This window comes from Protopterus annectens, chromosome 15.part0 (genome assembly GCF_019279795.1).
Source record: "Protopterus annectens isolate FY-2018-M chromosome 15.part0, PAN1.0, whole genome shotgun sequence".
NCBI classification, from domain to species: Eukaryota; Metazoa; Chordata; order Ceratodontiformes; family Protopteridae; genus Protopterus; species Protopterus annectens.
Genome location: NC_056749.1, coordinates 269,014,756 through 269,040,853, shown reverse-complemented (window position 1 = coordinate 269,040,853; position 26,098 = coordinate 269,014,756). Strand labels below are relative to the sequence as shown.

General features: G+C 40.3%; 2 protein-coding genes across 6 annotated transcripts in view; one reads left to right on the top strand and one right to left on the bottom strand.

Annotated features, from left to right (window-relative positions):
- The window catches only part of LOC122789629 (centrin-1), a 90,212-nt gene extending 89,381 nt beyond the window's left edge, over window positions 1-831 (bottom strand). The window contains exon 1 of the mRNA XM_044057027.1: window positions 673-831. Coding sequence (XP_043912962.1) covers window positions 673-675 — 3 coding nt within the window. The 5' untranslated portion in view covers window positions 676-831. The remainder of the gene's footprint in view (window positions 1-672) is intronic.
- A 323-nt stretch (window positions 832-1,154) lies between these two features.
- NSDHL (NAD(P) dependent steroid dehydrogenase-like) overlaps window positions 1,155-26,098 on the top strand; it is a 276,923-nt gene continuing 251,979 nt past the window's right edge. The window contains exons 1-4 of one of the 5 annotated variants that reach the window (XM_044057023.1): window positions 1,155-1,242; window positions 7,808-7,856; window positions 11,424-11,585; window positions 18,164-18,310. In XM_044057023.1, the coding sequence (XP_043912958.1) occupies window positions 7,836-7,856; window positions 11,424-11,585; window positions 18,164-18,310 (330 nt within the window). In that variant the 5' untranslated portion in view covers window positions 1,155-1,242; window positions 7,808-7,835. Of the gene's footprint in view, window positions 1,303-1,579; window positions 1,599-2,684; window positions 2,706-7,807; window positions 7,857-11,423; window positions 11,586-18,163; window positions 18,311-26,098 lie in introns of those variants that run through there. The other 4 variants (XM_044057026.1, XM_044057022.1, XM_044057025.1 and 1 more) reach the window with 4 other exon arrangements.

The window sequence follows — 26,098 nt, the reverse complement described above, 5'->3', positions numbered from 1 at the left end:
CTCTCAAAATTTCCTTTTGCAGACTTACCCTTAGATCTACAACAGTTTTACACTACCTATACTAATAAATACACTAATCATGTTCTCTGTTCTAGGTGAAACATAACCAATGTATGCACTAATCAAAAAGCACAGATCACCTTCTTCCTTTTAGTATTGATTTCCCCTTACCTTCTAGTATGTCGTCAAAAACTACACTTTGTACAACAACGTCTACATTCTACCTTACAATCCCACAAGAAACAAAACCTGTCCCCAATTATATTACAGCCAAGACCCTCTCAGTTATGTTACGGCTTCTTCTCGACCTTCCCATTTACCTATAATGCAATATCAGACCTGCATAAAACTAACCATCACTTCATTGGGACTGCCTACCAACTAAACAGTCTCACACCTTCGGTTCTTCGAACTCGTCAGATAGTATTAGTAATACATCACATCCTGCGGCTAAAGAGTCCTATGTTAGAAATAAATTTTAGTATAGGATTATTTAAGAAAAAAACTAAAATAAAATGCATGAATATTACAACGTAAATAGCCTAACATTTTCATTCCACATTGGGTACGATATGTAACACCTTCCTTAATATCCTAACAGGCTCCTACTCATTTACTCCACTTCCAGGCCAAAGTAAGTAAGAAAATGCATTGAGCATGCAACACACTGACCATCAAAACTAGTCCTTGTAACAAGTTAGTCCGAGCCTCTACGAAAATACACTGATGAAACACAAACCAGAATTTACGACACTGGCCGTCTCTTTTACGTTTCACGGCTCCTACCTAAACACCATATTATTTACAATATTCACTGCAGACGTCATGCCTCTATAACCCTCCCACTCAACGCACTGCATTATAAGTGGTCATACTACGTTATACTTAAACGGCCTATAATCTATTCGGTACACCTTTGCTTGCAGAAAGAAATTTATATGCTGATTGGACTACACAATAGGACACACAAACGCTCTGATATATTTCTTTTGCCTAATCATGATTGGCTTTTGCGTTATTCTCACCAAAAGTCTATAAGAATAGTCTTAAAATACTGGATTTCGTATTGTAGGTGCATCTGTCTTTGCAACGCCCCCTTCATGTTATTGGTTACAGAATAGTGTGGTTCAGCGGCGGGGTTCTAGTTTAGCCAATAGTACTGTTGCAGGCGCTCAGGCGATTCTCAAACCAGTAGCTGTCAGTGTTACAATAAAAATGGTACGGGAGGAGCAAAATTGGAAGGTTTGTGTTCGTAGCTTGGCAGTAAGGCTATGTTTGTCGGTAATTCCTGCAGAAGAAGAGGTCTGTATATGATGTAGAATACACTATTAATAGAACAATGGAATCTTTTTGCCCCTTTTTATTATTCGGGGGGAGGAGTTGCACCTTTAATCTATAAGGAAAATTTAAATGAAATGCATTTAAGAAAATAAGTAGTAGTTAAACAGAAACAACACTACTGGTTATACAGTAAGATCCAGTGCAATGCTGTGCGCATATAAAAATATCGTTTTCACGTACTGATTTTTTGGAATAGTAGTATAGATGCTTTCGTAAAGATGGGTGTCTAGAGGTTATGGAATAAGGAATGTAGCCAGGTAGGCTTTTTCAACAGAAGTTTTTTAAAATCTTAGAATAAATAAGACTTGGTGAAGATGCAGTTGTCTGAGTGGATGTCTGTAACGCAGAAGTATACATAACCTGCAAAGATTACCAACGCAAACACGTTTTTTGTAACTGCAACAGCACTTCGCTATGACACATGGATTTATTTAGAAGGCCGAAACAACTTTTGGAATGCTGTTAAGTTTCTAGAACCTGTACTTGTTTTTTTTTTTTTTTTTCCGGGGGGTGCCCTCGTAAAAATGTTTAAATGAAAAATAAGGTACTATTATCGCAAGTTCGCAACCACATTTCTAACTGATAATACGTAACTGCTAAATATTCATATGCCGTTCACGTGGCGGCTACATTATTTTACATTATTGTGTCAGTTTCAAAGTGTAGCACTATTTAAAACGTACCCACATTTTTTGGCTGTTGTCCTCCCATTCATTCAGATTTTTGGCAGATTTCTTGGGAGTATGAAGTTGACAGGAATGTCTGTCATCGTTACTTAATTGCCAAAGCTTCCCTTCAGTTACGGCATATAGATTAATGAAAAAGGTAGAATTGGTAATGTCAGTTTGTTGCAGACTGTTACATGTAGCGAAACTACTATTTCTGCAGTCAGAAATTAAAAGGGCTCTTGGATATTGCTGCTTCTTTTCCTACTGCAGCTGATTGCCCCAGTGTACCTAATTCCCACTTGTTTCTCGCTGCCATTGTACCTGTTACAGACCTCTCAACTGTCCAGCTTATCACACAATCTCCAGCTTTTTAACACATATTTTTGGTCTGTTCCCCCCTTCCTAAAATGTGTAGCTGACTACCAAGTCAACGAGATTATCTGACGATGGAAGTTAGCAGGTAATGATATACATATGCCGTATGTGTAGCAGCAGGCAGGTTAATTTTACTTTTCATTAAGTGTTGTCGGTAAAACATTATATCCAGGAATTTTGCTGTTATTCCTGTGCTTGTTTCCGAAACAGTGTGATACAATACTAACTTGGAGTTTACACACACCTTCTGACTTGCAGATACACTTGCTCCACGATGACATTATGAAGTACACCGGGTGAGACATGTGGTTGCGATAATACGTAAGTACCAAAAAGAATAGTAGCCGGTTTTAGGCACCAGCGAACCCTGCGGTCGCTGGGGGCCCCCTGTTCCCTGGGGGCCCCCAACCACAGCAAGTTATCTTATCCTGATATTTTGTCACATCTGTAAAACCAGCAAAAGCTAGTGCAGCAGTCTTGCATACTTAATAAACTATGAGGGTAATAACTCTTATTTATATCTCCCTTAAAATTCAAAGATATTTCTGGTTGTAGTAACGGTGTTTTGTCAAGTAACAGGCATCAGAATGCCATTAAATATTTTACTACTGACATAGTGCTCCTGGCTTAGTTAAACCCTGCTTTCGGACATTTGCTCCACTAAAACTAACTACATAGCCAGCTTTTAGTCCCTGCAAAACCATGGCTGCAGGGACCCCTTAATCATCTTTGTCTGTGTGGGGGTCCCACAAAAGCTGCTGCTGATTGGGGAAAAATGAGGAATGAAAAATGCATTAATTTCCTAATTATCCTCTTTAACATGAACAGGGCTGTGATATGACCCTGTTAGGATGAAGATGATAATGAACATGAACAATATAAGCACTAGAGGGATCAGCAGCCCAGAGTGACTTACCTCAGTGCAAACTTTGGATTTTAAGAAGAGCTGATGCTTCCGATCATCAGGGATAGTTTCTCTTTCAGGTAGTTTTATAACTAATACCAGAACACCTGATTATATAACTCAATTTCTTTGCTTAAGAATTCAGTACAATCCCAAAAATAATAGAATAAATGCTCAGAATCATAAATATGTTTAAATATTTATCTAATTCACTTATAAAGTTACTAGAATAACATATTTTGCATCAACATCTATTTTTGGACAATAAGTATAAAACTCAGATGTCTGGATTAATTGACTGTTTGTAATCCTGAATGATTTACCAGGAAATCAGACTTTTTACGAAGGATAAAGCAAAAGTATGAACAAAATCAGGGAAGGTCTGTGAAAGTAGGGACAGTGACAAGTATGCATTACTCCTCAATGGGATAAATCTTACTGCTTCTGCTGTTTGATGACTGCTAAACAGCAGTGACTAATCTGGTGTGGCAGTACCAATGTTGCACAAGGCATTGCTGTTTGCTGAAATTAAGTACATAACTAGTACTGCTGTGGCTTATGCATGCATGTTGTGTGTGTGTGTGTGTGTGTGTGTGTGTGTGTGTGTGTGTGTGTGTGTGTGTAAAAAACATCAATGATTTTTATCTGTGCATGCACCCAATAATGCCAGGACACAGACATTATTCTTCTGTGTATCAGTAAAAAATGTACCTAACAAGTAATTATATTTCGAAAGTAAGACAGAACATATATCACAGAACATTCAGACACTTAGATATTCTTGGAGCCTGGTTGCCCCCACTCACCAGACTGTCTAAATGGATAATGGGGACTCCCTTTATCATCCTTGACTCTGTGGGGGCCCCCACCAAAGCTGTTGCTTGTTGGAGAAAAATGTATCAGTTTTCTGAATACGCTGTTTAACCTGAATGGTGCTGATATATGACCCTTTTAGGATAAAGCTAATAATAGCCTCTGTTTACAACCACACCCATTCTAAAACCAGCCCTGCTCAAATGTGTGTGTACATAAAGCTGCTACAGGTTATGCGGGGCTAGAGATTGTGTGGATATTACATCTTTAATTTTCATCACAGTCAAACCTTAGAGGTGTGCACATGAAGTCATTATAGCTTGTGTCTGAGCTGAGGGCAGTGTTTCTCACAGACCTCAGAGGTATACAAAGAAGGTTACTATAGCTTGTGTAAGAGAGGTGTACTGTCTAGGAGCAACAAATTTGAATATTACTGAAATCATTCTCACAATCACATACTAGGCACATATACATGCGGCTACCTTTGACGGCTGGGGTGAAGAACATGCTATGTATATGTATATCATCAGTCACTTGAAATATATGACAAAGGCAATTTAAATCTCTGCTTTTATCCCAGTCTAACACCAGAGGGATGCATAGGCAGTGACTTGTCTTTATTAGAGAGTTAGGGAGGTAGGCAGTATTTCCAGATAAGACTTAAATATTCTCACAACTACTGGCTTGTTAGTTTACTGTAAGCTACAATTTTGTCAGCTTTGAAAATTAAGCCTTGGGCACAAATTATGCCTTGAAAGAAAAAATAAGACTGAAATTATTTTTTCTTCATAATTTTTATTTAGGCAACCATTGGAGTAAAATGTTTAAAAAATGCTCTAAAATGCATCCCAGACCATCTGTAAACCTGTGGCTTCTTGGGCCCTGACTTGAGTTATTTTCTAAATGGTTATTACTGGGCTGTCTTGTTCAGGAAAGGTGTGTTGAAGGATGCAAGGAAAACTAAAGCTGAACCACAACAGTGAATTTCTTTCCTTAATCATAATTTCTGTTCAAGCTATTATTGGATGAAAAGGTTGTGTAAAATGCACTTTAGAGCATATAGAAAGTTATGGCTTCTTGAAAAAGCTTAGAGTAAGGCAAAATGTGAGATAAGGAAGAAAAAGGTAACATGGATGGTATGGGGAGCCCAAAAGGAGAAGGACTCAGAGGAGAGGACTGGGGTGTGTGTGTGTGTGTGTGTGTGTGTGTGTGTGGGGGTGTTGAAATGTAGGCCCAGTCATCATTTCACTTTAAGTCCAGACCTGTACATAGACTTGTTGCAATGTATCACTGTTGCAACTAAGTGCCAGTAACTCTAACTGCCCCTTTGTTAGACAGCTCAACATAGTGATAGTGTGATACATAGGCCTGTTGTAATGTAAAAGCTTGTAGCTGCAGGTCTGTCTGTGGATACTGCTCCTAAAAGTTTGCAGCATGAAATAAAAGGTTGCCTAGGATGGATGGCATTGTTAGGATGATGCTTATACTGGAAGTGCCTAGGGGGCCCCCAACTTGACGTTTGCTGGGGGCCCCCAAAATGCTAACACCGGCCCTGTTGCACATATATATTTATATACATACACTGCAGTTTTTGCCCCTGTGATCTGGGCTTCGCTGTTTCCTGAGTAGTTTTCTTGCAGTGTCTGTACTAGCCATAAGTAGATGTAGTATATCCAGCACTGTCTGGAGATGGTTACAGTAGTTTTTGTTCTCAAAATAAAACCATCTGTTTGGGTTGGAATGTTTCTGCTTATGTGAGGGAAGGACTGACTATACCCTTCCATTTATCTTCAAAAATGTGTGGTCCCTGGCTGCAGCTAACCATAGACCTTTCCAGTGACTACATATGTGTCTCTCTGTCTTGTAGTACCCCCTGGATGGGACTACCATCAAGGTGGGAAGGGGATTGGGAGTCCACAGAGAAGGAGGCATGCAATCTTCCTTGTCTAGCGCAACCCTCTGGGTGTGGCTGCCAGTGGATTTGGAAGGGTTCTGGGGACTTACGGAGGGAGAGAAGACGGTCACCTGCAACATTATCATACAGTGCACACCAAGGGCTTTTTATGCTTATCCTTACTTCCCCCTGCAGTTTGATGATGCCACACAGATATTATTAGGCTGGGTGAGCTAAGGGGAAAGTCTCAAGGATGTCTGCTCTAGGCTTACAGAAGTCATGCCTTTTCAGTCCTCCCACATGCCTAGCTTGGTGATCTCTGCACCCTCATCTCCACTGGAGCTCAAAGAGGGATGCTCCTAGCATGATTCCTTCCCCCAGGATAGGCACGCCTATCCTTTTTTTGTCTGTCATTAAGTGCCTGAACTACTATTGAACTTTGGTCACGTAGGTTGTACCTAGGGTTTCATCCATTTCTGCCACTGGCACAAATGTAGTTTGTGTTCTACCTAATCACAAGCTTGTCACGGTGACATTGTAACATGTAGTATGGTAGCAGTTTTCTGTTATACTTTATAAGTGGAGATGGTGCCGCCTTAACCCCTCTTTCCCTTGTGTAGTAGCAGTGCCAAAAATGTTTTGAGGGGTTGTAGGGCACTTGTTTCTTGCACCATAACGCATAATTAGTTTTGGTAGACATTATGCAGCTAGCATAGCTATGAGGCTTTTTTTTTTGCAGCATACTAATGCTGAGCCTTTTGCTGCCAGATCTTTGTGAATAGTTTAATAGCACAAGCATTATTCCTTCCTGCATCCACACGTACAGAACGTCTTTCAGAAATTACAGTTGTCAATGCAGTTTGTATTTCTTTTAGAAATCAGAGATGCCAATCCCATTATCAAACTGTGGGAGATCTGGTGGTAAAGGATTAGACAATGTAGGTAAAAGTTGTATTGTCTTGCTGTGCCTACAAAATGCATTCATTGTTTATTCTGTTTGTCTATTCTTAGCCATGGAGTAACTTTAATTCTTCAAAATATTTATTGTAGAGGAGGAGTATTTCAGCTTACGTGCAACCTTGTCTTATGCTTTATGGAATGTGGTTTTTTTGGATTGCAGTATGAAGAATCAATATTGCTTAAGTTTTTGTTTTTCGGTGGCTTGTAGTTCTTGCTTAAATTTCATTGCTCACTAGTAAACCTTTTCACTTCTCATGCTATCAGGGAGTCAGAGGACAATAGGGGTTGTACACTGATTGCATTGTTTGCTGGTATTGCACATTAATTGTATCATACTTTACAGAGAACAAATCCTTGGGACTGGTTTTGGTTTATTGGCTGACATGTATATTCTAGAACCATACATATATGTGGTTTAATATAGTTTCATCCAAAAAGTTCTGTTGGCATAATACAGTGTATAACCATATAATCTGGCTTACTGTTGGTGATATTTGAAGCTGTTTTAAAAGTAGGTCAGTAGGTTGGCTGTAGAATATCTCTGGCATTTGGAGTGTACCCCAGTGGTTAGGAGTTATATATGGGATGAGAACTGACTCAGTTGAAAGAAATGTATTTGCGGGTATTCCATTCATAAATCTCGTGCATCTGAACCCTCTAGACAGGATGAGTGGCATTGTGTGGAGCAATTCATGTTTGAGAATATGTATGAGTCAGTGTGCCCGTAGACATGTATTGCGAACTGGCATTCATTAGTGAATATAACTACATTCCCTTTATTGCATTTTATCCTTTTGAATACAGTAGTTTCACATTAATTATTTTTTTTATTTTGATTTTAATTTTTTGCAGGGTAAAATAATAATAATCTCCTGTAAAAATGGCGACTCGCAGCAGGCCGGTAAGAGTGGAATTTTTTATATATGTTGAAACCAGTTGTATTTTTATGCTTGCGTGTGGTTTTATTCATGAGAAATTTCCAAAATGTTTTTAGATGTGAAATATTAGTTTATTATTGTAGCAACAATCAAGTTTAGGTCATTTTTGCAGAACTAACAAAAAGTAAATAATCATTAATGCTTGTTTTAGTCATTTGTCTAGCTAAGAAATGCAGCACTTAGTTTACAGTTTCTGTAATTCATGAAAAAGTTTAAATGCTTAATATTTCTCTCTCGCTCTCGCTCTCGCTCTCCCTCTGTCTCTGTCTGTGTCTCTCTCTCTCTCTCTCTCTGTCTCTCTCGCTCTCTCTCTCTCTCTCTCTTATGTACGCTTTTTGTGCCCCCCTCTTGACTAGCATGTTCTTCTGCCTGGGTTTGGTGTCTCTTATCATGCAACCACTCTATAAACTGCCCAGCCCCTCCCCACTAAGATGCCAGCAACCTGGGAATACAGCTGGCAGAGCATTCAGCCATCTTCAGGGGAGCAGAAAAGGAGATAGTCATCCTGACTGTGTGTCATAAGCTCCTAATTTATAGGGATTTTTTTTTTAAATATGCCCCTTACTTCGCTGAGGAGAGGGATGTACAGTCATGTAAGCATTTGTCCATGAGCACTTCTGCCCTTGCCATGATGACATCTTCTCTTCACTCTGTGCACGTGTGCTTGCAAGACACTAATATTGCTGTCTAGTTTCTGCTAGAGAGTAAAACCCCACACCTTTTACATGAGGTAGATGGCTATTGCTGCCTCCAGTCACTCCCTTGGCCATCTCTCCAGTTTACCAGGTTGCTGTTTTATCTTTGGAGGTTGCCAGCTTCACAGGCAAATGCCCTGCCCTGGTTCTTGTGGGCTGGCTAGCTTGCATTATTTTGTAAGCTATTTTATTGTGTCTACCTTTGCTGATTTTATTGAAAGTCTGTTTACTAGAGTGAATTCACCAACTTTTCTTTGAAGGCATGCTTCTTCTTATTATATTTTAATCTACCTGTTGCTTTTGGATTGACTGACTATGCTTTCCTAAAAATGCTGCATTTCTGTGAACTATTTCTTGAACTTTCATTTATTTCCCTAATGATTTTGCTTATCCTTGCTTTACTTTAATCTTTTCTCTAGTAGTCCTTTTAACTGTTATTGCCCTGACAGACTATATGAGGTAAATAATTTGCAGCCTTGCATGTCTGTGTGAAAAGGGAGCTTATTTATTGATGACAAACAGAGCTCTGAATGTCATTGTTGCTGATTTTTTTTTTTCTGTTTCATTAGCAAATTTACTGTTAATATTTGGCCAATGATGCAGTGCGGCACAGTGGTTAGTATTGCTGCCTCAAAGCACTTAGTTCTCCAGTTCAGTTCTCTGCTTGGTTACTTTTCTTGTAGCATCTGCATGTTCGTCATGTGTCCATGCAGGATTTTAATGGATGTTTCTGTTTCCTCCCACATCCCAAAGATGTTCCAGAGGTGATTTGGCAGTCCAACAAATTACCTGTGGGTGGTTTTTGAGCATGTGTGTGTTTTTCCAGTATGTGTGTGAGATATAAATTGAAATATTCTGGCATCCTCTCCAGGACTGGATTAGTTTCACTGTTTTGTGCCTAGGGAGTGCTGGGAAAACCTGTTGTTTCTGCCAAAGACCCCTAATAGGGTAAGGAGAGTATTGGAGAATGAGCAAATGAAATTGTTTACCTTACTGTATACTCTGGCATACTTTGAGTGATTATTGAAGCTCTTTTAAAAGCAGAGTAGACAGATAATGTTTTTTCATAAGGATTTGTGATCAGAACTTCAATGTAATACTGTATTTGTCATGCAGTGCAGCAGAAGGGGGCATCTTCAGTCCATATATGAAACGCTGGATCAGTTTTTAGGACTGATGAAAACTCTGTTATGTTAGCCTGGGCATACCTGCAAAAGGATGTTTGTGATATTGCCCTTTCGGCCTCGGGTATCCTAAAAAATATGATCAGAAGGCAAAGTAGGAAAACTGCACATATTTAATATCATTCATTCATTTTCCAGTACCTAGTATACTTATTCTTGTATCATGGTGAAGCCAGATCCTGTTCTGGAACTCGGCAGACATAAGGCAGAGATCTAATCCTGGATTGGGGACACTAGTCCAATTGTAAGACAAACAAACAGACACATACATACCTAACAGTGAACATAGCCTCTCACAGCATAAACATATCTATGACCAAATACATTTGGGATCATGGAGAAAATCAGACGTAACTGGTGAAAATTCGGAGTGATTTCCAAACCCCACATACAGAAGACAACTCTGCTGGAAACTGAACTGTAGAGCCATGTGCTGAGATCATATTTAAATGCTATAGTACTGTGCTGCCTACATGTCTGTGCATAGAAAGTGGAGGAATACTTGGAAATTATTAGTGGTTGCAAAAATAAAGGCTATTTGCATGAAGTAGTTGTGTAGACAACTAAAACATCAGCTTTCTAAAGTCTGAGCATTGTCTGGGTAGTTTGAACTACATGATATATTAATTGATATTGGCTGGTTCATCTTGAACAAGTGTGAGTCACCTGTTATTTTGAGGTGGTTTGTACCACTATGATGATCTAGGCCCAATCCTTGAAACTGGGTGTGTCTGCATCCATTGGTCTAAAAAGTGGTTGCTGTTTCCTGATGGTGTAATAGGCATTGTTGCTGCTGGTTCCCCAGTCCACCACTGCTGCTCTGGGAGGATCAGCAGTATCAAACTGCTGCCAATAACTTAGTAAAGCATTTGGCTACTACCTATAGTGTTACAGCATGTCTTGGAGGAACATATTAGTAGATATTGGGATCAGGTATGAGAACCATATGTAAATTGTTGCATCCAAAGATGCTTAACAATTTTCACAATATTTGAGGCTTTACTACCTTCCAGTACCTTCTTACCCAGCATCTATGTGTAGAAGGTCTCACTGTAGTGCTTTTTGAAATCACTGACACGAAAGCTTTCTACTTACAACCCTAGTGATGGACTTTTGTTTAACATGGGGAATTCACTGGGAGTAATTCCAGTTTTGCTGCTGTTTCAGCCTTACTTAGTTAAAGATGGGTTTATGCTATATGGAAAGCCGCTTGAATATGCCTTCTTCAGTACATGTTCACTCAAAGACCACTTTTTGCTCTACTGTCTTCTCAACAGCCTGGTACCTTTGTTTTTCTTCACTTTAGTTCCACTGCTTATGCAATGTATGTATAAAAACAAACCAGTGTAACTGCTTTTCATATTATTTTAATGGCACATATAGCAGATGTGACAGAAAAAAATATTGATTTATTTGCAAGTAACAGAATTAAAGTATAACATTAGACAGTTTTCACAGAACTGAAGACCAACAAGACCTTCTGTCTAGAATGTGAATTTCACTATTACTTAGTATAATATTAATCTGAATTTGTAGCCCCCCACACACTCTTGATTCGTTGTGCTCTTTCTCACCATTAATTGGTAGCTCTCGCCCATACCTAAAATGTGGATTCTACACGGATTAACTGTATTTAATTTCTCTGTTGCAGAGCAGTAAGAAATGTACAGTGATTGGTGGATCAGGGTTCCTTGGACAACACATGGTCGAGAGGCTACTAGAGAGAGGATACATAGTCAATGTGTTTGATATCCGCAAAGGTTTTGAGAGTGAGAAAGTGCAGTTCTTTCTTGGGGACTTGTGCAAGAAGCAGGTAATGAGTGTTGCATCTATGTATTTATACATTTTCTATATTATGTACTGTTTAATAGTCTTACTGGGTTTGGTGACTTATCTTGAATAGAAATCAAAGTCTGAGAAAAAATAGACTGCATAGCAGAGAATATCTGTACTTCTGCTGCTTGCTGTAATACATCTACATTTTCTGAGCATTGCAAGTTGTGAATAATTTCCAGAGGCACCACTAGCTGTGGTCCCATTCCTTGCATGGTTTTCTTTAGGTAACTTGTATTGTGTTTTTATTTATTTATTTATTTATTTATTTATTTTTATTTATTTATTTTTTTGGTGTATGCTTCCTGCCTGTGAATGGGTGTGGTTTGTTGTGTGGCCTTTATCTGTAGATACTATAAGCATTTCTAAATTTGGAGTTTTGTATTTGGCACTCGCCCACTGATTGACTGTCTAATGAATCTGTTTAAGTTGTTTTGACAGAGTAACATAAGTTGTGGGACAGTTGAGAGGTCTGCACATGGCATACTTTGATACTATACTCCATGTTAACATAGTTGGGGTAATCTGAATAGCAATTGGTTGAAGGACACAACCCATATGGAGTGGGTAATAAGTGTCCATGAAAAAACATGAAGGTAACCGGCGGTGTTCCACAGGGGTTAGTGCTTGGGCCCATTTTGTTTGGCATATAACTTTCAGATCTCTAGACCACAGACCAAGACCTTTTGCTTACCAAGTTCGCAGGTGACTGTAAACTAGGAGTCCTTATCAAGTCATCTGACAAAACTTTGCAAACTCCTGGTGCATAAATAATGGGCTTAAATTAAATGCTAACAAGTGTAACATTGCTGCATTTGGTAAACACTCCCCCCAGCATATGATGTAGATAGTGCTCCAATCCCGAATGAGAATATTTGAGACCTTGGAGCTTGGTTTGTTAATTTCATCTTCTTTGCTCATTGCATAACAGTAGTCAGGAAGTCATTTTACTTAACGCAGCTGATCATGAAGGGGATATTTTCTAAATCAAAAGAGGTCATAGTCTCACTGTATTCAACACTGATTAAGCCAATTATTCAATGCTTCATTTGAGATGTACCTCACTAGGCCTAGGGTGGGAGGTTGGGAAAATGGTTAAGGTGCTTACCTTGCAGACACAAGGTGCAGGGTTTGATTCTCACATGGGGTAATTGGCTAGGCTTAAAATGTCCCACAAGGGCAGTTAGCCTAGTACTAACCTATTAAACATCTAGAAAGAACCGGTCCTAATTTAAAAAAAATGTTAAGTACCAGAAAAGACTGGAAGCTGTCCCTTTTTCCAGTATGTAATGGACTCCTGCAGGGAGATATATGCCTTGCCCTCTGAGCCATTAGAAACCCAGAGGTTTGGATCTTTTTGATCTCCAGAAAACATATACCAGAACAAGGGATCTAAATCCTCACCAGCAGATAAAACAAAGTGGAGAGAGAGGTTCATTATACAGTGCTATTCCCACCTCTGACATAGACTCGTACTACAAATTAAGCAGTGTAACACATTATCTTCTTTCAAATGGGGACTGGATTCTTGAGTGGGTATTTGCAAATTCACCCCTTGCTTAACTGGCCTGACCCTCCTTGAGATTGAAGATTCAGTCTGAAGGTGGGTACTGGCAAGGTGCAAATAGTCATAAGACTCAATAGCCTTGCGTTTCTAATGATCCTATGAACAACCTAGAAGCAAGTCCTCAGTCACCGCTGATTAAAAACACTTTATATACCTGAAAAAAAGCGACACTATAAAAAAAAAATGGTTTCTGCAGAGGTGCAAGACTATCTGCATACTGTTTGTGCTTTCCTGTACTTCAAACCTTCTTTCCTGACTTCAGTGTTGCACAACTGTGAGGAAAGGAGAAAATTCCAAAGACTTTGCACATGAATTTCCTACAGACTGCTGTATCACACTGCATGCTTTACCATGTGTAATGTTTGAAGAAATGTAACATTAGAGAAGTTTTTTTCTGGTAATAATCTGATCAAATTTATCTATGACAATGGCAGATAAGTCCTGTTTTGTTATAGTTTCTGGTGTCAGTCACCTTGCATTGTTATTGGATTTTGCAAATCAAACTTAATTTGTTGTAGAGTGTTCTGTTTTCATGAACTTTGACTATAATTATTTTGGGTAGCTGGGTTCTCAAATGGATACCTGAGGATCAAAATTTTGCAGTAAAGATGGTCTGTCTGCTGAAGAGATTAAATATTGGGCAGCTCTGAATGTTGGAAGTAGTTTCTGGATTTCCCCCCTTTCTCAGTGATTGAAACAGCTCTTAATAACCTGCTGTGGAGTTTTTGCTGTGACTGCCACCCAACCCCCCCTTCTTTATTAAACGTCACAGTGTTTTGTCTTGCCCACTTTCCCATCTGAATGTTTCTGTGCATACAAAATGTGGTGCACAGAAATGTATCCTGGCATTTCTCCTTCTCCACTGTTGTAGCTCCACTAACCTCCAACCTTTGTGTTAGGGTTGGTGCAGTTTGACACCACCCTCCTACCTTCCATGGAATGGAGCTATTCTGTGGCCCCCCTTATTCTTCCTCTTCTGAGAAGCAAAATAATTCGATTTGGAACAGACAGAGCAAAATCCAAGCAGGATTAGAAATGTCTTGGATATCATACCTACACACTTGACCCCCCCCCATTCAGGTTTATTTTACTGATAATTAACGGAGACTGTGAAATTGTCTTTAACCTAAGACAAGTCTAGATTAAGTAAAGTACAGAAATTATATACTTAATCATATCTTCCAGATCTAACTACTCATCTTGATTTGAAAAGGTTGAAGGCAACAAAAGTTATTCTTTTATCAAAAACCTTAATGGGAAAGAATGTGAATCTAAATTGTGTGATTGCATACTCACAGGACGCAATGATAAAGTGTGCAAATTTCACAGAAACATACGTACATTAGCATGCTGCAGAGAAGACGTGAGGTGTCACTTGTATAACTACAGATATGATAAAAGCTACCACAAATAACTCCTTACCTGATAGTTTAGAGATTAAGGGATTACCGACTGGTAGACCTGGGTTGAAAACCTGGCTGGGAACAACTGGGCAGCAGCAATATCTGCGTGGAAAAAAAGGCCTTCCAATTTACTTATGTAATATATGTCATAAAAACCCTATGGGGTCTTCCCATGGACACTATGAGCTGATTTTGACTTTGGGGCAATTACTTGCTTTTACCACAAATGAAGAAAAATTGTGTTGGATCATAAAAGCTGCCTTGTGGTTTTCTGTGACATAACTAAACCCCTGTCAAGCATTTAAAGTGAATATTATTATGTAAGAGATAGACATGATTGTGACCAATACGATCCATGACCGAGTAGAATCATAGGTGAAGGAGCGGACGTCAGATTCTCCATCCAGGGACGAAGGAAGTGGTTATGGTTTTCCTCTTGGGGGGGGGCACCCACTCACCCACCCACCCAGTGGAAACACTGGGAGTTGCACTGACAGGAATGAGTCTGCCGAGCACACGTTGCTTGTGGTATGCACAGTTGTCAAGCAGGCTGTATCATATGGAGCTCAAGGAACCCACTGTGGGCATCACTGCACATCAGAGAGAAGCTTGCTTTGCTGGACCAAAAGCTGCCAGAGGTGGAACAAATGGCCTGATTAGGTTCATTGGGCAGGAACAAGTGGGCCATAGGACTCTGTCGACTGTGGATGCCTGGCTGTTGCCCCTGACAGAAAGAATGAATTTCCCAAACCTAATTCAGAAAGGCAGTAAAAAAAAATCACTTAAGCAACGATAAACTGTCTGTGCTATCTCACCCCTGACTGATCCATCTCTTTAAGCTATCCTATCTCTCACCTTTCTACTACATCAGTGAAACCCTACCTTTCTCCTAATCACTCTCTTCATTTGAACACTGCAAGCCGTTTTTCCTACCTCTCTGCCTCTAACCTACCCTGTTATAAAATTATTTTCGTACTTGACCACCTCTTCTCCCATTCACAGACAGTTTACTCTGTTCTAATATATAACTTTTCAACAGTTAAATGACTAAGCTTAGAAACCCTTACTTATCTTTATCTACATTGTAACCACTGTTCTTTGCCTTGTAGTATGTTAAACCTGTTACTGTATATGTTTATTTGAGATTTTGTATTATCTTTGTACTAAATCAACTTAATTGTATGTATTTACTGTGGAGCTTTTCTACACTGGTCTCCACTGAAAAAGGGCTCTGTCCCAGCTGGCCAACCCGGTCAACAGAGGTCAAATAAATAAATTCAGTGAAGGTAGAGGAGCCACTGGGCAATTTTAGTGGAGGGAGGGGGATGAGAAATGTTACTGCATGGACATGTCCGTAATCTATGATGACAAAGGGAAGAAGGGTCATATCAGACCTGTGCAATTTTTCAACCATTAACCTGACCACTCGTATTAAAAATCTTGGAGGGATACATAATGGACACAACCCTCAACAGTCCAGATTTTTGCAGTGTGTCCAGATTTTAACCTCATTTTTGTTTTGTTCTGTTCCTCATAAAAATTGTAGTTTTGTGGCAAATCACTGAGGACTGCACTTTGGAAATGATGACAAGACATTTGAGTTTCAGACTTCATATCCTTCATTAATTGAATGTTAATTCAAAAGCTGTTCTCACAACTTTCTAAGTTTTTAAGAGAAGTAATTCAAATTCATTCCTGATTGCAGGTCCTTGCCCCCTGTTATTTTTGGCTTTGTCATGATTTCTTGCACTATGAGGTTGAGAGGTATGATAATGGAATACATCTAGATTGATGCCGAGGACATTCTTTTCTTTGCAGTGGACTATTATGTGGTTAAGGGAATATCTGACTTTTGATTACTGTGACCTTAGAAGCGGTAACTTAACACTGAATGAAGGACTGATAGGTCATGTTGCTTATCGTGACTTTTCTAAGGCTTTCAATGTTTTTTGTAAAACTGACAAAATAAGTACATTAATGACAATCAATTTAGAATTTGGTGATAAATACACTGGTTAAACATCAGGGTACAAATTTTGAGTGGGGAGCTACCATTGCTAACCACTGACTGGATAAAGAGTTATCATACAGGGTTCTCAAAGTGTCATCTTCTGAATGATTCTTAATCAGACAGGAAAGTCGAACGTTAACTGTTCTGTATAGTCACCTTAGTAAAAGATGTCAAAGTTTTTCAGTTCTACAGAAAGCTTATATCTCCTGCATTAGTAATTACCTCCACTCACCATTAATGTAAAAAATATATAGTGTTACAAGAGTTGGCAAAAAAGTAAGCAATTGTGGTTAAAAATAAATAAATGATTGGAAAAATGGCAACATCTTTAAAGATTTACAGAAAACTGTAAACTGCAATTTAAACTTTGACCATTTTATATCTGCTAAGTCAGAAGAGCATATTCAAAGCGCATGTCAGATCTGTAGAAAAAGCTCATACCTTTATATACCTCATTAAACCAGCACATTATTGACTACTTCTCTATGTTTTGAGCAAGCTACCTGAAACAACTGGAAAAATGACACTTTTTATTAGAAAGATGATAGATATGAAACATTTGAATAACTGAGAAAGGCTCCAGGAAATCTTGTGCCCTGTTTATTATATATTGCTTGGAGGTGACCTGTTTTGCTGCTGCTGTATTAACATCTGTGCCTGGAATGCACCTCCCGGTGAAGGAAACGCATGATCAAGGAACTTTCTACTGAAAAACAGATATTAGTAATGTAAGAAAATGTGACGGATGTGTAATATAATACTTTCCAATATTATAAAATAAGCTTCCCATTTTATTAAGGAAAAAGTTGTCATTAGCTTCCTTTAAAAATTATTTCCATTTGTATGGGAAGCAGAAAATATCAATCTGGCTAGGACCGGAGTTCCGCTGTGGCGACCCCTAACCGGGAAAAGCCGAAAGACACAACATTAAGTTAAAAGTTTAACAACCGAAAGCAAGAACTTCATAAAGAGCAGAAATTGTTACAGATGCAGATGTCATGGCAAACTGTTTGTTTTGATTTTTTTCAGTGTTATTGTGCCAGAATATTTTTTTATTATCTTTATTACAGCAGCACTTTGTGTCAACAGGGCTGAATAGAGGCATAGTTGCGCATCATTTTGTTCTTGCAAAATTCAGGAACAATGTCCAAGATTAAAAAAAAAAAAGAAGATGCATGTGACCTCTAAAGCAATGGTATTCAACTTTTTTTCCTGTGATATTGGTATATATCCAGTACTTGTGTTTCACTGTTACATTTAGACTGGGAAATTTCTTCTTAAATAAAAATAATTTTCTAAAATGTAAGCTTTCACTGTAATACACAATTAAATTATCTGCATTTGCTGAGCACAACAAATTACTTAATTTCTCACCTCATTAGGCATGTGCTTGGGACTATTATTCATACAGGAGGTCTGCACTGAATGGCTGACTATTCATGTTTTGCACACTTTATTTAGAAGAGTGTGAAGCGTGTTGGGGAAAAATGCTATCCAAGAAATAGTGAAGTAGAGAAATAAGTATGCAAGGCCAGTAAAATCTGAAAATATATTACTTGTATTTATTTTACTTGTAGGATCTTCTACCAGCCCTCGAGGGTGTGACTGTTGTATTTCACTGTGCCTCTCCACCTCCTTCTAGTGACAACAAGCAGTTGTTTTACAATGTTAATTACACAGGAACCCAAACTGTCATCCAAGCATGCAAAGAAGCAGGTGTCCAGGTATGGACTACTCCATTTATCTTTCTTAATTTTGGTACTTTTGTGATAATTGTAGTTTGTGTAGTGAGTTAGCTTTATAATGGTATAATTGTAGTTTGTGTAGGTATAATAGTTAGCTTTAGAATCGTATTGGGGTTTGCAAAGATGTCTGCATTCTGACCATGTGATAGTTGTGCTAGACAAATGTTATGATACTTCCAAATGTTTCCATCGATTCGGGTCATGTTATGATGTAATGGCTTGAATCATGATGCGACATTAGACTAATAGCTGTATAATCTTTGTTTCCCCTAAATACAAAGGATCTGTAGCATAGCTGTACACCACAAGCTAACTCATGATTTGACAGAGGGAATAACTTGTGTCCTTTCGACTTTGCTGCATTAACCTTTTGCCAAAGTAGTTGGATCAGTTAATAAAATGTTCTGCTAAGGCTGAGTTTTAAATGTGCATCTTGAAGGAAGTCTTATTTACTCCCATTTCATACATTTTGTCTTTAATTTCTTGTATGCGTGTACATGTATAAATGTGTGTACATAATATACTCGCATGCATACTGTGTATACAAAACATGCACATGACATATGGATATTTTATTATATATATGTATTCATCTTTTCAGTACTTTTTAATGTTGCAAAATATTTCCTGTTTTCGTCAGACTACACTACTTGTGTAAGTTTTCTTGACTAGGATGTTGGATAGTTTGTAAATGTTTCTATAAACGTGTCACGTTTTTTTTCCCCTTTTTAATGTCCATTCATTTTTTTTATGTATAGTTTATCAGCATAGTGAGGGCTGTGTAAGGATATTTTTATGCTGTTTTCTAATTCGGTAGCTACTGTTCAATTTCTTTTCATTCTTGTTAGGTGAAGAAAAGTTAAGAGATTTAAGATGCCTTTGTTTTTTTTTGTTTTTTTTTTCACATTCCATTAAAAAGGAAAAGAGGCCTGTATGCCAGTTTTATTTTTTCCCTGCATTTTGAGTCCGATGCTAAAAAGGGTGGCACTAAACAGGGTCACATGTCCCTTCTATGCATCTTTGCACCCTGGTGAGTTCCTCAGTCTCTGGAGTCAGAATAAAGGGAAAAAAGTACTTTTAAGTATTTTAAATTTCACTTGTCCAGAGCATGACTGAAAAGCTAGCAACTGTAGTAAGTCTGCTGGTGGTTGCAGTCTTATCTTGCAGACCAACCATTGCTATCTGTCTGGCCTCCTAGTTGCACAAGGTAAGCCAACCGAGAAACCAGGGTCAGAAGAATAGCCAGTACGCTCATGTCCAACTCAAACAACTGACACCAACTTGTTGACTGCAGGGAGATTAACTCATTACATCCGAGTGACACCTCCAGGTGCATCTGCAGTTAACTCCTACTGACACCTGTAGGCGTCAAATATTGCTTGTTCATATTTGCATCAATAATTCCAAAACCATGCTATCTACAAGGTTTTAAAAGATTTCATCTTTAAGTTTACACAGTAGCAAATTCAACTGCATTAATATTTGACCTCTGTCTGGTGCAGGTAAACAGATATTTACTGTTGTTTTTATGATATTCATTTATATAGATATCATTTCACATTTTTCTAAATATCTCAACAAACAAGTCACACAGACAGAACTCCTTAGCCTCATATGAACGCTCTCAGCTTAATAAATAAAATACTGCTGACAGTATGTATGTAACTTGAGTGGTTGCTGAGATATTGTAAGTTGTTTGCAAGATATTACAAATGTAATGGTTACACCCCGGATTTACGAAAGCTTGCACGGAGTGCAAGAAGAGTGCAGGAGCTCACGCCGGCAATATGTCTGCCGTGCGATCCAGGAACAGCCGGCAGGGGGCGTGCACGAGAGCTGCTAAAGCTACTCTTGCACGGACAGCGTTATGGTATGCAAATTACCTTATTTGCTGGTGAAAGCCATGCAAAGAGGTAAATTTGCGATCCAGGAAATACTAACCTGTCCGTGGAAGATTAGTGTTAGCTGCAGAAATGTACTCCGTTGGTAATGGAGTACATTTCTGCAAATAGCTAAATGGAGCTATGACAGCTCCAAATAAAGGATGCATACAGTTACGAAAGCATGCCAATGGCGAAATACAAGGCCACTGACATTTTAAAATGTTTAAAAATATAACAATTTTTTTTTCCTGATCTCTGATGTTTAAGCATAGCACAGCACCACGCAAACGTGCGGCGCTTATAAAAACAAGAAAATAATTAAAAAAAAAAAAAGCCAAAAATAGGCATTTTCACTAAAAAGCTTATTCTGCCTTGCAGGTGAATGGCAGGCTGAAGACAACATGGCCACTGACTAGTGGTTGCTAAGGGTGGGAAGCTCAATGTAAGAGATGTAACCATGCATTACTAGGCAATCCTGTGCAAATGAGGATAAGGATAGTGAATCCCAATTTTCCCCAGCATATGAGGCATGTCCCAAGAGTGTAAGAGTAGGAGTAGGTGAGTAGAAGAGTAGAATATAGGTGACATCATGAGGGGGTGTGTCAGACGGGCTGTAAGCTAATTGGAGCACAGTGGCTTGTGTTTGCCCTGAGTTGCTCAGGATTTCAAGAGGCATGTCTACAGTTGTCCTATTTGAAAACCTCAAACCAAAGGTGCACACTGTTAAAAGATAGGAAACTCCTTGCAAACATGCACACAGCGTGTGCATGTTTGCACTTGTTTGTGCGGCGCTTCCCCCCGGGCGGAAACAGAAAGGCAAAAGGAAGGAAAGGAAGTAGTAGGAAGTTAACCAAGGAGAACTAGCAGAGCTGCCAGGTGAAATATATCAGAATCCGCCAATTACACAGGTAGCAGACTATCCCAGCCCAGCACTTTAAACTCTGCAAACACCATTTCCCCCTGTTTTTTCTCAAGAACTCTGCAACACTGCAGTATACAAAGATGGAAAGCTTAAAAATCTTAAGTCAGACAAAATGTTAGGGGCTGCTCTTGCTATCCTAAACCAACATGTGCAAGGTGCTGAGGGTGGTGATTTTGTGAATGCTGCTGAGCAACCCACAGTGAGGAGACGGAAAAGAGTGTACAGACCCAGGGTAACCTACCAGGGGCTACATGAGCTGGAGATAGTGGAGCTCTATAGGATGGACAGAGACCTCCTACAGCAAATTGTTGAGCTGTGCCGGCCACACCTCACACACAGAGCCAACAGAGGGGAACCCATCCCAGTGGATACCAAGGTATGTGTTGGCCTAAGGATACTAGCTACAGGTACCTTCCAAAGACCAACTGGTGATATGATGGGGATTTCGCAGGCATCAGCATCCAGGGTACTCCACCAGTTCCTGGATGCCATGTCAGCACATGTCGGTGATCATGTATATTCCCCAATTCCTGTGAAGCATTGCCCAGTAATATGCATCTTTTCCACCAAATAACAAAATACCCTGAGGTAGTGGGTGCAATAGACTGCATGCACATATGTATCAAAGCACCATCCGATGAGCGGGGTAGGGTCTACATCAACCGCAAGGGCTTTCCCGCCATCAACTGCCAGGTCATGTGCGATACCCAGGGCATAATAATGAATGTGTGTGCTGGCTGCCCTCGAAGCTATCACTATTCCCACATCTGGCACCTGACGCAGCTGTACCACAGATTTGCCAATGGGGACAACCCTGATGGTCACCTAGTGGGGGATGCTGGATACGCACTGGAACCGTGGCTGATGACACCCATCAGAAATGCACACACACCTGAACAGGAACTCCATAATGAGGCACATGCACAAACAAGAAACATAATTGAGTGTGTGTTTGGGATGCTCAAGTCATGGTTCCGGTGCCTGGACACATACTGGTGGAGCCTTGCAGTACTCACCAACTACATGTACCCAAATTGTTATGGTATGTGCCATGCTACACAATATGATCCTGTGGAAACAGCTGCAGCAGGAACAGCATGGGGCAGAGCCAAACAACTCCCCCACCATTGCCAAGGCCTGCACAGGCACAGCGTGACTCGGAGGAGGAACAACATGAGCCTGCTCCAGTAGGCAGAAGGAGACGTACCCAGTATGCCCTGGCCATGGCAAAGAGGCAATGCTTAGCACATACACTAACTCAGTAGGAACCCTGGAAATGACACCTCTCTCTGACTCGCACATACAGTAAAAGGGATGCCTAACTTGACACTACCTATTTTCAAACATGTATAGAGAGTGTACTATGTGCATCCGACACGGGCAGCCCTGCAGCACCACCTGAGGCATGAGTGCCCTATTTTAAGCAATATAAAGCATTGCTAAGCACATTTTACAAGTATTGAGCATATTTAAATACAGTTGCACGTAGCTGCGCACCGCACTAACAAGCACAATGTCGGGCAATTTTGGGCAAAGTTAGGTAAACATGCTCACACCTGCTTTACTGTTCCTTAACCAGTCAGGTCTGCCCAGCAGGAAAATAAAAAGCAGTGACAGGGCTCGAACTCGGGATACTGTGCACTATAGTCACAGTACTGAACCACTAAGCCATGACAGCATTTCACTGGCACAGACACAACAAGTCACTCACACATACCAGTTGGGGGGGGGGTCACATACCTAACAGTCACAGCCAAAAGGACAATTGTAGACCAACGTAAACACAGACAAATGCTGTATCATGCCCTCTGAAGAGGCATATGGGTAACCTCCCCCCAGGCCTATGCAGACAGATAACAGCAGGTCAGGCAGTGTGATGTGGGTTGGGTAGGCTATGAAGTCACAAACTAATATGCGTGTAATTGGAAGCTAAGGTCTGTAGTACAATGGTATGCCTCAAGCCAGTATGATAGGCAACAGTACAGACTGAAATGGAGTACCTGACATAGCAGCGCAGGCCTAGCAAATGTGTGTATGTGTCAGGTGTACCCCTCATTCTATGTACACCCACAGTAACAATCAGGTGTGCCCCCCGGGTAGAAATGTACAAATAATAGCTGCCCCCCTTGTATGTAGAAATGTTGATAAGTCTATGCAAATTGACTCATGGAAGCCCTGCAGGCACAGCGTGTTTCCTGTTGATGTACAACACAAAGGTGAGCCCTGAAGTAAAAAACAACTTGATTTTTCACATACATATAGTATATATGCCCATAGTGGTCATGCTCACACACTTGAACAAATTTAGCAAATTTCAGTCAGCAACATACTGAAAGGTCATACTTGGCATGCTCACACACCTAGGCCATGTCTGAGTACAGCAGTGGGCCACACATCTGGCAGCTGCAGTTCTTACTTCAGACACATGTCACTATTCACCAATCCTGCCTTGCGCACACAGTGATATGAAAACATACCCATATAATATATTGGACCCCTCATAATCAAACTATGTAATACAAGTACTTAAGTTGTTCAAAGAAAGTTAAAATACAAAGACGATCAATAAATCTCCGATCAGTATCATCAAGAAACAATGAGCACTCCTAACATTATCCAAGCCAAGCTCTGCCAAAGATTCCATAGAGAACCATGAAGCTTTCTTTAGCTATGTCATAAATATCAATGTAAACTCATATATGTTCTGAGTTAGTGCAAAGTGTAAACGAATACATGTACACGACTGACATTGCCAACATCTTGTCAGACAGGTTCATACATATTCACCCCCCTCTCACTGACAAAAGGGCCCATTACCATACCTGGAGATTGTGAAAACCCAGAAATCACATATACAATGGTTAAACAGCTCTATCAAAACCTAAAAACACGGCGTCTATGGGATGACATGATGTCCCTGGCTGTGTCATATGTGAACTCCAAAACAAACAGACCCTGCACCTGAACAGTCTGAGACTCACCCTAAGGGAGGGTGGCTTAATGGTTAAGGTGTTTGCCTTACAAACACAGGGTGCAGGGTTTGAGTCTCACAAGGGATAATTGGTTAGGCTTAAAATGGCTCGCAAGGGCAGTTAGCTTAGTACTATTCTATGAACCCTCTGTACATGATATGAAACTGTTGAATGGGTTACAGCAACGTTTGGCACACTCCACAAGGGTTGGTGCACAACAGACCATGGGAACTGTTGTCTTATAAGCCTGATCTGCAAGGCCATGGAGTCCATCATTATGGAACTCCTAAACAGAGCTATTGGGAGCCTACAAACACCCAACCCTATCCATTTTTGTTTGGTCAGGGGCAGATCATGGTCCCTAAACTTGCTAGACAGTTTGCAAGGCAGTTACCCAGGATATAAATCAATGAAATGAGCTCCGCATGGCCTACGTAGACTTTGAAAAGCCCTTTTCCAACATCCCACACACATGTTGTATCCACAAAACCAACAACCTGTGCATAAGCACATATGTCATCTGATGGATTGCCAACTGGGACACAGATATATCCCACAAGGTAAGAATTGTGGTCTCCCTGTTGGACTGTAAGCTGGTAACCACTGCTGTCCCCCATGGCTCAGTCCTGGGACCCCTCCTGTCTGGTGTATACTATTCAGAAGTACAGTTAAACACACGAGGGCTATGGTTATCAAAGTTTGTGGATGACTGCAAAAAGGTTGTCATAATCGATGTTTGGGACAACAGAGACATCCTTAAAAAGGGTCTCAGTCAAACAGATGTGGTGTCAAAATTATGGCCTCGAGCTACAGTCATACAAATACCACATAGGTGCCTACACCCTAAATATGGAGGTAATAATAAGGGATCTATGGACACATGTGGATAGTCCTCTCTACTTTCAGAAACACATTCACAAAGTGGTTAGATAATCATGCTATGTGTTCCTACAAATTGCCAAAGTCTTTGCGTGTAGGTCAAAGGAGGTTCCCTCTACTAATCAGTCATCAGACCCATCGGAGAGTACCACGACACACTTGCGATGAATCTGATGAGGCACCTTCAGCAGCTGGAAAGACCACTGAAGTACCTCAACAAGAGGATTACTGGCCTCAAACAGTTGGCCCATGTAACAAGACTGAAGTAACTCAATCTGTACTCTGCTGCATATCGTCTACTCAGGCGATCTCTGCCCAACAGACAGGTCCATGTCCAATGCAGAACTGATGTGCATGCTCTATCTGAAGTAAACCCAAACTCACTGTGCCACATGCTCTAGGGATATAATCATCACAACAATAAATAGAACATGTTGAAGGGATACATTACTAACTCAGACTTCCCTTGCTTTGGAACAGGCTCCAAACCTACATTAAGCTGGGTCCCTCACTGACATTCTTCCAGAGGAGCCTTGATGAGTGTATGTGAAACTGAACTGTCACACCATAGATACTTCATCAGCTCTACTACACAGAGGCATAGGGAATGAACCCTAAGTGTGGTGATCAGGAGCGGCCTTAGGTCAACTGTTGCCCTAGGCAAAAGTGTTACACAGCGCCCCCCACCACACCACTTGGTGCCCCCATCCTGGTGTACCTACAGCAAATAAATACTAGAAAAGTGCCCCTGTAGAGTGGCGCCCTAGGCGGACAAGTAGTTGGCCTATGCCTAAGGCCGGCTATGGTGGTGATAGCTGCACACTCTGGCCATACTAATATATGCCTTCAGGCAGATAGCCTATTACATACCTATGTACCTATATATGTAGGGGGAACATAGTATAATTGGGCGGCGCAGTGGTGCAGCGGTTAACGTTGTTGCCTCGCAGCAAGAGGTTCTCCGGTTCGATTCTCGGCTGGGGTGCCTTCTGTGTGGAGTTTGCATGTTCTCCCTGTGTTCGCGTGGGTTTCCCCCGGGTACTCCGGTTTCCTCCCACATTCCAAAGACATGCATCTGGAGCATTTCTCCCCGGGCCTCCGCTGAAAACGG